We start from the raw sequence: 10596 nt of genomic DNA on the forward strand, positions 1-10596 counted from the left end.
AAAGCTCCTGATATTTGGTACAATATCAGTTGAAAAATATTAAAAATACATAGGCACAATTTTTTTTTTATAAGCATTTAAAGATCAAATTTTGACAAAATTTATCAAAATTTTAATTTGAAAAATTATTTTGTACTTAAAAATTTATAAAATGTTCAATTTTTGTATCTAAGAATTAAAAATTTAAAACAAGATTCCACGTAAGTAATTAATTCTGTTACCAAAAAATCTAAAATATACATTTAAAAAGTTTATTTTTATAGTTATTTTAAGTACAAATTTGGACGAAATTACATATTAAAAACCTAGGATAACTCTTTTAGTTATTTTGTTGTGATTGTATAATATTATTCGTGGGGACTTGAAACTTCTAAAGTATACTATTATATATCTATGATTTTACCACGGTTTTTTGTTGATGTATAACGCGTTATAACTTATAATAGATATTATGATATTATGATATGATTAATTTGGAATTTATTATAGGTACCTATTATAGGTCAATTTTTTTTTAATACCATAGATAAGTATATATTATATGTCTAATACATAGACTGATATACCGCCTCCGCTCAGAATCCTTTTTCTTATACAGTGATATTATATCTTTGAATTCAAATTTAATACTGTCCATTATACAGTGACCCACTTCTAACCTACTGTACAGCAGAGCGACATCCACTTACCCACCTTTTTATTTTCTTCTTTTTTTTAATTTAAATTCATTTTTCATTTTTTTTTATTCAATAATATATCTTTTTTTTTATTTAAATATATTCAATCTGTTTACTATAAATAAACAATAAATAATAAGGATAACATAGAAAAATATAAAAACATGAATAACGTGAAGAGGAGACCGTTCATTAACAGAACCTTTTTCCCTTACTTTAGGGCATTTCTGACCAGTTTCTTTTTAATCGACGGTGAATTGTGGTAATGTAAGAGAGGGTATATTTTGAATAAAGGGGTTTATGTGGTTTGTTAATTTTTTATCTAGTTATTATTATTGTTATGTTTTTCGTTTATTTTTTAAAAAAAAATATGCTTTTTTTGCTTTTTTCAAACAATTTATTTTTATTTTTATTATTAATTGTGCTTTAAAATCCGAGTCCTACTTACAATAAATTACGAAATCTAATAATTTCAATACATAGTTTCACATTAGTATTTGGTATTAAAGCAAGTTCAAATAATATAATTATTGACAGAAATTAACTTAATATGCCCACGAAAATTAATTAAGTAAATAGTTTATAAAGATTCATTCAGAATAAAATAATTTCATCATTGTAATTTGTAACTGTGAACTGTTAAAAATCTAAACTAAACAATCATTTTTTTTTTTTTACAATTAATAAAATAAAAAACTAAAAAATAATTTTTACATTAATTGAGTATTTTAACAGTTGCGTTGATCTGGTTTTATATTGTATAAATTAAAGTGGCACGTCACAAAAATGTCATTATAGACTCACAAAATAATTCAACATACAAAATATAATTTTAATATTGATGTATCCCTTAAGCATTAAATTATATTAAATTATTTTACCTACAGAGATAATCTTTCAAAATTTTCAGACATTTTTCAATTCATTACCTATATTTCATTTGAAAATTCAATTAATTATGTAATAAGTAATTAAACAGATAGTACATAATAGGCATTTTTTTTTTTGTTTCTTCAATACTAATAAAGTTGTCATCATATTATTTTCTCGATCAAATAATTTAAAACAAATACAAATACAAATACAAATAAAGACAAATTTACAACAAAGATGTTGTACATTAAATTCACTTTTAGAATTTTTCAAAATAGGTATATTGAATATTAATTTTTTGCTGGAGATCACACAAACGTTTAAACCCCACTGTTTTAATCCCTAATATAATATGACACATAAACATTTGCTGAAATAGTTCTTTTTTGTGGCTAAAAATGACGTTACCACACTAGGTAAAATGCCTTCGATTATATACATATTTATACCTATTGTTAATAATATTGAAAAAATATGAATTTTCTAGATAAAAAACCCTTTATTTATAGTTTTACAAAAATATTATACAGCGTAGTGTATAAATTTGTAGATCACGAGAACCATAGTTTCTTTATTTTTTGACTACAGTCGGAGATTTTGGCTAGGATTTCCAGTGACCAAAATCCTCTAGTCTTAGGTTTCTCGGCAGACCCACAATCACCAGATGGGGGTTTCGGTGGTGAATTGCAGCCACCAGACGGAGGTATTGGTGGTGATCCACAGCCACCAGTTGGAGGTTTTGGTTGCGAAGTACAGCCACCAGTTGAAGGTTTCGGTGGTGATCCGCAGCCGCCAGTCGGAGGTTTTGGTGGCGATCCACAGCCACCAGATTAATAATAATAATTTAAACAATAGCCTTTATAACTGCGTCAGTAAATTCATGAGTGCTGCTTGAACCACCTAAATCCCTCGTTCTCACCTAAAAAATTGTTTTAAAACTTTTTAGTATACATGAGAATAAAATTCAACTTATATAAATAATCCAAAACTTACATATTATAATACTAAGTTATATTTTAAATTAAAATTAACAATACTCACTTTTCCTGCAGCAAGCACTTCCCTAATTGCATTTCTGATGGATTCACTGTAATGTTGCAGATTAACATGTCTCAACATTTTAGATGCACACATCAACATCGCAGTCGGATTAGCAATATTTTTACCGACAGCGGTTTGGAATACGTGTCTTGCACCCTAAGATAATTATTAAAAGTTAATATAAAAGCATTAGTTAATTAAATATGATGGTTATTACTGGTTCAAACACAGCGCATTCGGGACTGAAAGAAGAGCTAGCAACAACACCTGCTCCACCTACTAAACCGGCCGCCAAGTTATCTATTATGTTACCGTATAAATTGGGCATGACTAGAATATCAAATTGTTGAGGATTGGATACCATCTGCATGGTACAGTTATCGACAATCATAGCTTCAAAGTTGACACCAGGATATAGTCGTTTGATCTTAAAACAAGAAAACATAGTTTAACAAAATAGCACTAAATTTAAAAGATGCATAACTTTTACTTTTAAGTATTTAAATCGTTTTATATTTATTGGGTTACCAACTTACATCTGAACAACTTTTTAAAAACAAACCATCTCCAAGTTTCATAATGTTAGCTTTGTGAACACATGTAACACGTTCACGATTATTTCTAATAGCATAATCAAAAGCAAATTTTGCTATTCTTTGAGATTTCGAAGCAGTAACAATTTTTAAACACTCAACTACACCCTAGAAATAATAAAATATTTAATACATGTATATGTAATGAAAAAAAAGTTATCACTTACATCGACTGACTCATGTTCAAGAGCTGAATATTCTCCTTCTGTAAGTTCACGAATAATTACCATGTCTATATTTTTATGTCTAGAAGCAACTCCCGGCCATGAAACTACATGAACAACATTGGAATATAAATCCAAACCTTTTCTGAGTTTCATATGTAAATTTTGAAGTTCTCCAGAATAGCTAACATCAGGACTCATTAATGCACCCTATGTAATAAATGTAATTTGTATGACATAAACTATATTTAAAAAAAAAAAAACAATGACAGCATACCATCAAACAAATTCTATTGCGATTGATTGATTTGATAACATCTTCAACTTTAGCACTGCTAGAATGCTGTACTTCTGAAAATAATATGGTTTCAAAATCAATAGGAGCTCCAATTGCTTTCAGTACTGTTTGGACGGAGTTCATCAGTTCAGGATAGACTCCATCGCCAGGAATTAATGTACATGTAATTCGACCAGATGGAGGTTTCGGTGTCGCTCCACAGACACCAGCAGTTTGAGGTTTCGGTGCCGATCCGCAGCCACTAATCGGAGGTTTTGGTGGAGAACTACACCCACCAGTCGAAGGTTTCGGTGTCACTCCACAGCCACTAGTCGGAGGTTTCGGTGGCGATCCACAGCCACCCGATGGTGGTTTTGCTGGCAATCCACAGCCACCAGTTGGAGGTTTTGGTGTTGATCCGCAGCCACCAGTTGGAGGTTTCGGTGTTAATCCGCAGCCTCCAGACGAAGATTTCGGTGGTGAACTACAGCCACCAGCCGGAGGTTTCGGTGACGATCCACAGCCGCCCGATGGTGATTTTGCTGGCGATCCACAGCCACCAGTTGGAGGTTTTAGTGTTGATCCGCAGCCACCTGTTGGAAGTTTCGGTGTTGATCCACAGCCACCAGTTGAAGGTTTCGGTGGTGATCCGCAGCCTCCAGACGAAGATTTCGGTGGTGAACTACAGCTATCAGCCGGAGGTTTCGGTGGTGATCCACAGCCACCAGACGGAGGTTTCGGTGTCGCTCCACAGCCACCAGTTGGAGGTTTCGGTGTTGATCCGCAGCCTCCAGACGAAGATTTCGGTGGTGAACTACAGCTATCAGCCGGAGGTTTCGGTGGTGATCCACAGCCGCCCGATGGTAATTTTTCTGGCGATCCAAATCCGCCCGATGGAGGTTTCGGTGTCGCTCCACAGCCACCAGCAGTTTGAGGTTTTGATGGCCCTCCACAGCCACCAGTCGGAGATATCGGTGGTGAACTACAGCCACCAGTTGGAGGTTTTGGTGTCGATCCGCAGCCACTAGTCGGAGGTTTTGGTGTCGATCCACAGCCACCAGTCGGAGATTTCGGTGGCGATCCACAGCCGCCCGATGGTGATTTTGCTGGCGATCCACATCCGCCCGATGGAGGTTTCGGTGGTGATCCACAGCCCCCTGACGAAGGTTTTGGTGACGATATGCAGCCAACCGATGGGAGTTTCAGCGTTGACTCACAATCACTAGATGAAGTCTTATCCCAAAATGGAAGGTTAAATCCGATGTTCTTTAAGTGGCTCGGTGAAACACATCCTGATGAACTTCTGGCAATGGTACTCTTCGTCCGAATAGCCAAAGCACCCATGGCTGACGACTGCCGTAGTGCAAGACGTGATGCATTGACGATTGACCCCAATAGATGTCTTGCTGCTTGCATAGTGAGACAAATACAATTAAGCTGAGGTTTTTGTGTATAAAATATGTTTAGGATTCGGTGTATCAGTATAATTAAAATGTGATTTGTGACAAATCGATGTTTGTGTTATTGTACTAAACAACGTATGTTATGGTTTTATATTCAGCCAACTACAATTGTTTACAATAAAACTTAAAAATCAAATAATATTATTAGCCGTCAAGGATTTGAGATCACGTAAAGGTCCGCTATGTCACATTAAGCTATATATGTAATGTTGACGGTGGGTACAATATTAATATTAGCCTTTTAGAAATAATAAAACAATAGTAGGTACCAATATATTTTAAACATTTTTGGATGTATTGCCAATTAAGAATTCCTAGATAGATGATGACATTGCAATAACTTTTTTTCTTTTTACTACGCGAATCACAGCAAAATATTACAAATCAAATGTCAATACATTCAAGAGCAACAATCGTGTGATGCTAGCTTTAATATTAGACATATTATCAAAAGTAAAGTTAAGGATATAATTTGGAGTACTTCATAAGCTTCTATATAATATTTGTATCTTTTAATAAATTATAGCTGAAAAATATTAAAATTTTAAAACTGTCACATTTCGCTTTAAAAATATTAATTAGGTTCCAAAATTTAAATTAGGCCTATTAGATTTCCTGTCTAATTTTATTCCTGGAGCGTGTAGGTATACCTACAGCTTGTCTATTTAATTTTATATTTAATCTATATTAACACAGAATTGGTTATGCTGAATCTAAACGCAAATTTACTATATTGCGTTGACATCCTCTTGAGTGCAATAAATTATTTATGATCAGACTTTCAATAACATTTCTATTAAATACATGTTTTACATTTAACAAATTAATTGGAAAATTCCATTGATAAGTCATCATATTATCGTGTCTTCGAAATAATTTTTTATGGGTGTAATGATGTTGTATTTTTATCGAAAATCTGAGTATTTAATATATCTATGCAAAATGTACGTGTTTCTATGATATGTAAGTGTGTAACGATAATATAAATTAAATCTTATTCGAATACACGTATATAATATTATAGGTAGGTACAATAAATAATATTTTAAGTATTTAAAAAAAACTATGCAATAACTCTTTTTTTAGTTGTATAACATATAATATGAGAAGAGTTGCACGATTAAAATTAAACCATTAGAAACTATTATAAGTATTATAATTTTCTAATTAAGTACTTGTTTGTGAAAACTATTTAATTTTGTAATTTAAAGTTTATATATAGATCGATATATTTATAATGCTTTGCTTAAATTACTAATCTAAAAAAATACTCGCTACTCTATGCATCTGCGCAGAATATGATGGTATTAACTTGATTAATTGCTTTAATTTGTACCTAATTTTCAATGGGCTTACCTACTCCAAAAATTTACTACATTTCAGAACTAAAAAAATAACAATGTTGATGTTTCAAGAGGATGTACAGCTTGTATTGTTTCAACAGTATAATTTAAAGCACTAAACTAAATAGGTATAAATACAACTTTTTGAATTATTACTCATTTACTGTTTTTCTTTATTAAAATATTATTGTTGATAAAATAACTGTACCAAACTTATGCCCTAAATTCTAAAGCCAATAAAAAACAGCATGTCTATATTAATTATTTTATATTATTCTAATTAATACCATATTTAACAGTGTCCACATAAAAACTAATATTTCAAAAATGGCATGATGCTATGGTTAGATTTTATTCATAGAACGACATATATATACAATATAGTATACGTACTCACATAGCGTGTGTAATGTGTATTTTATATTATGAAATAGATGAGTTCCGTAAATTGTTGTACCGACTGTTGCCATATTCCATAATATGTATGTTGATATATTATATTTTTAAACAATAATTAATCATATTTAATTTATTTAAATTCTAAGTATGTAAAAGTCAAAAAAAATAACGACTACATCGCAGACAGCGTGAGTTTCATACCGTGGCAGTGTGTGCATTTCGTATTTAATTATTTTGTATTTTTATGGCAGAACGTACTTTGGCTGCACAGTGAAGGTTTGGTTAAATGTCTTGTAAGGAATAGATGTATTACAATTTAGAATTAAAAAAATAATAATAAAATGGCTAACTTCACTTGCATTCTTATAATATAATCGTAAATGTATCCATATTATAAACTTAGACTCGTCTTCTAGCCTTCCCATCAGTTTTTTTCCACCTCAAACATTTGAGTATAATAAATTATATTTTTTATCATTCAATAAATGTTTTTTCGTAAAGATATTGGTCCAGGGCTTGCAAACGTTATTATAATGTTATGATTATAAGTTATAACGTTATATTTTACAAAAAACGATTGAAATTAGTAAACGGAATTATAATGGAAAACGATAATCAAAAATAATTAAATACCGCTAAACAAATCGTTATGATTTACAAAATGTAGTATATATCATTGAACAAAACATAACGTAAAATTTAATTCATAGAATTTCATTGAACAAAAACTAACGCAAAACGAAATTATTTAACATCCATTTCTTTAAAAGATCATTGGTTTCGTGAAATTGTTTACCTAATTGTTTATTTCATGCATACGGATTACGGACATTAGAATTGATTATACTATGTTCCGTTTCCGGTCCTTTACCTGCCCGTATTAGTTATTTTTAATACATTTAATAGGTATTAACACTATTCTAAATAACGATAAAAGCAAAACTTGTATAACGTTTTAATTCTGAATGACGATAACCGCAAAACTTGTGTAACGTTTTAATCATAAATAACATAAGACAGATTTTTTTTTCAAATGCAAGCCCTGGATACTACATTATAAGTCTCGACATAACCTGCAATAACCATCTTATCAACAGACATCTGAAAAATAGGCATTATAGTATATTATGTACCTTCCTAGGCATAGGCGCAACTAGGGTTAAAATTCTGGGGGGGCTACAGCCCTCCTAACAAAACTATGAACTTAAAATATCCCATAGGGTGCCATCCCCCCCCCCCCTAGTCCCTACATACAATCAAAACAAATTTTAGATTCTGAACCAAGAGAAGAACATAATATTGGCTTTACAACAATTTGTTTTTTTTATGTATGTGACACTATCGTGAGTAATGTAAGCCGATCATAAAAATAATATACTCTGCTCAACATTTTATAGCAACCACTAGTAATTAGTATCTTACTAGTTTCTTAAAAATGTAATATTAATTATTATTATAACTAAATTTGTTTACCTCTAATATGAGAGTAAGAAAAAAGAAAACAAGTCAACTTTATAGTAGGTAACATTTTAATATATTAACGGTATTTTTCTATTGTTAGCACTTGAAAAATCGTTTAAAATGTCTTCACTGTTAATATTATTTGATATGTCTCTCTCAATATGAATGATAGATAAATTTGAAAACCGTTCTTGTATCATAGTAGACCGTAACCATGTTTTGACTCGCCTCATCGCAGAAAATGACCTTTCACAAGTTGCACTACTTATTGGCAAAGTATATGCAACACCAAGGAGTTTGTATAGATTTGGAAAAGTAGCTTCATTTATGATACTTTTCATTTGCTCTGGATCACCTAATACCTGATCTTGATACACAGTTTGAAAAGCATTTTTTGCAACAGTCATTTCCGCCATTAATGTATCAGTATCAATTTGAAACAGATCCTATAATACAGTAGTAAAAAAATATAATTAAAGCATATAATCATAATATTCATTGTTTAGAGATTTTATTGAAAGATGATGTATTCTTACTTTATAATGGTTAATGAATAATTTGCTTTCTTTAAAATCAAGCAGAAAAAAATTGTCGACGGACTGAGCAAGCTCTAAACTTTGATCAGAAAAACGACGAATAAGATTTTCAATAACAGAATCAAGCACAGCATAATATTTGATTCGCCAAAATGCTTCATTTGTTACTTGAGCAGAAACTTCTTGTTGAGCACTAGTTGTAGAAGTTACATAAAAATTTGACAAACGTGTACTTTCAACTCTTCTTCTTTTCGACCCAAGACCTAAAAATTAGAATGAATATAAATTACTAATTATAACATTGATATTTTTACAATTAGAAAGTAATATAATTTGAAAAAATACAAATTAGTAATTACCAATTGTAGGTTTCTCAATCGAAACTTGATGCTTTTTGGCAAATTCATTTATTTGATTCCAAATAACCAAAAATTTATCATCATTTCGATAATCTTTTAGACTTTGTATAACAGAATGAATTATTTGAGCTGCTTGTCCTAGAGTGGCGGTTTTTTCTTGTAATCTATTACTCAGAATGTTTACAACAAGTAAAATTTCATACAAAACAAATAGATGAACCACAAATCCTGGTTCCTGAAGTAATGATAAAATTCCTAAAAATAATACATTTTTTATTTTATTGTGTATGATTAAAATTATTTATTATTTTCAGTTTAATTTAACCTTTAGCTTGTGCCACATCTCTATCATTGTTATCTTCAATTTCTTCATTAAGAACTTCAATTAGAGCAGGATAATTTTCCATAATTACTTTACAATTATGATAACGACAAGACCAACGTGTGTCACTTATTCGAGTTATACTTTTGTTCTTAATCTTGAGTTTATTTTTAATTTCTAGAAATTTATAATTGGTAGTAGGCATAGCAAAATGTACATATACTGCCTCTAAAGTATTAAATAGACTTTTAGCTTCCTAGAAATAAATTAAAAATGATTTATAAATAGTGTAAAATTGTAAACATAACTAAAATGTATTTATATTTCATATTTACATTAACTGACTTGCACATATCTATTACAACTAAATTTGTCCTGTGTGCCATACAATGTGTGTAGATTGCATATGGATACTTTTCTTGAATTTTTTTTTGAACACCACCATGTTTCCCAGACATAACACTTGCTCCGTCATATGATTGAGCAATTATGGGAACATCAATTAAGTTATATTTTCCGAGAAAACAAACAATTGCTGATGTCAACGATTCTGAATTTTGATTTTCAGAAACATTGATGAAACCCAAAAAACGTTCAAAGATTTGAAAATGATTGGTATATCGAACACACAATGCCATTTGTTCTTCTTTAAAACTTCTAAAAAGATATATTTTATTATAAAAAATATGAGCTAATAACGTTAGGTAGTTAGTAACTCAGGTATGGTTTATTACCTGGCTTCATCACACATTATAGAAAAAAAACCACATTTCTTTATATCAGTGCTTATAGTTGAAATTACATTATCTGCGCATAGTTGAACAATTTGATTTTGAATTGCCCAACTTGTATAATTAATAGGTGTTTCATATTTTTTGAAAAAGTCTGTGTTATGTTTAGCTATTAATTTACATGTTTCTAAAAAATTACCTGAAAATTACAAAAACTTTTATATTTTACCAATATTATAATATTGCTTAATTTTGAAAAATAATAATTATAGTATGTATGTTTATTACATGTTTTACATAGTTTTAATAAGATACATACATATTTTTTATATATACCTTGATTAGTAGACAGTTCTT

The 10596-nt window shown here is 30.4% G+C and overlaps 2 protein-coding genes across 2 annotated transcripts; both read right to left on the reverse strand.

Annotated features, from left to right (window-relative positions):
- Positions 1-2272: 2272 nt before the first annotated feature.
- Positions 2273-5056, reverse strand: LOC100571286. The gene is made up of 6 exons (XM_008191180.3): positions 3626-5056; positions 3352-3558; positions 3128-3292; positions 2809-3018; positions 2592-2747; positions 2273-2469 (listed from the first exon to the last, which is right to left on the reverse strand). Exons 1-6 carry the CDS (start codon positions 5039-5041, stop codon positions 2395-2397), a joined length of 2229 nt encoding a protein of 742 aa, XP_008189402.1. The 5' UTR covers positions 5042-5056; the 3' UTR covers positions 2273-2394.
- A 3248-nt stretch (positions 5057-8304) lies between these two features.
- Positions 8305-10590, reverse strand: LOC100575475 (52 kDa repressor of the inhibitor of the protein kinase-like). The gene is made up of 7 exons (XM_029488507.1): positions 10576-10590; positions 10243-10438; positions 9844-10165; positions 9512-9764; positions 9187-9441; positions 8828-9090; positions 8305-8737 (listed from the first exon to the last, which is right to left on the reverse strand). Exons 2-7 carry the CDS (start codon positions 10257-10259, stop codon positions 8360-8362), a joined length of 1488 nt encoding a protein of 495 aa, XP_029344367.1. The 5' UTR covers positions 10260-10438; positions 10576-10590; the 3' UTR covers positions 8305-8359.
- Between the last annotated feature and the right edge of the window lie 6 nt (positions 10591-10596).

Source organism: Acyrthosiphon pisum, chromosome A1 (assembly GCF_005508785.2).
Source record: "Acyrthosiphon pisum isolate AL4f chromosome A1, pea_aphid_22Mar2018_4r6ur, whole genome shotgun sequence".
Lineage (NCBI taxonomy): Eukaryota > Metazoa > Arthropoda > Insecta > Hemiptera > Aphididae > Acyrthosiphon > Acyrthosiphon pisum.

What these genes read in the sequence shown, in the direction of transcription:
- LOC100571286 (XM_008191180.3), bottom strand. Translation starts at nt 5,041, where the DNA reads ATGCAAGCAGCAAGACATCTATTGGGGTCAATCGTCAATGCATCACGT. An exon ending in TTGAACATGAGTCAGTCGAT is followed by an intron (nt 3,293 to 3,351) that starts GTAAGTGATAAC and finishes TATTATTTCTAG; the next exon opens with GGTGTAGTTGAGTGTTTAAA. An exon ending in AATGCGCTGTGTTTGAACCA is followed by an intron (nt 2,748 to 2,808) that starts GTAATAACCATC and finishes TAATTATCTTAG; the next exon opens with GGTGCAAGACACGTATTCCA.
- LOC100575475 (XM_029488507.1), bottom strand. An exon ending in ATATGTGCAAGTCAGTTAAT is followed by an intron (nt 9,765 to 9,843) that starts GTAAATATGAAA and finishes ATTTATTTCTAG; the next exon opens with GAAGCTAAAAGTCTATTTAA. An exon ending in GATTGAGAAACCTACAATTG is followed by an intron (nt 9,091 to 9,186) that starts GTAATTACTAAT and finishes TCTAATTTTTAG; the next exon opens with GTCTTGGGTCGAAAAGAAGA.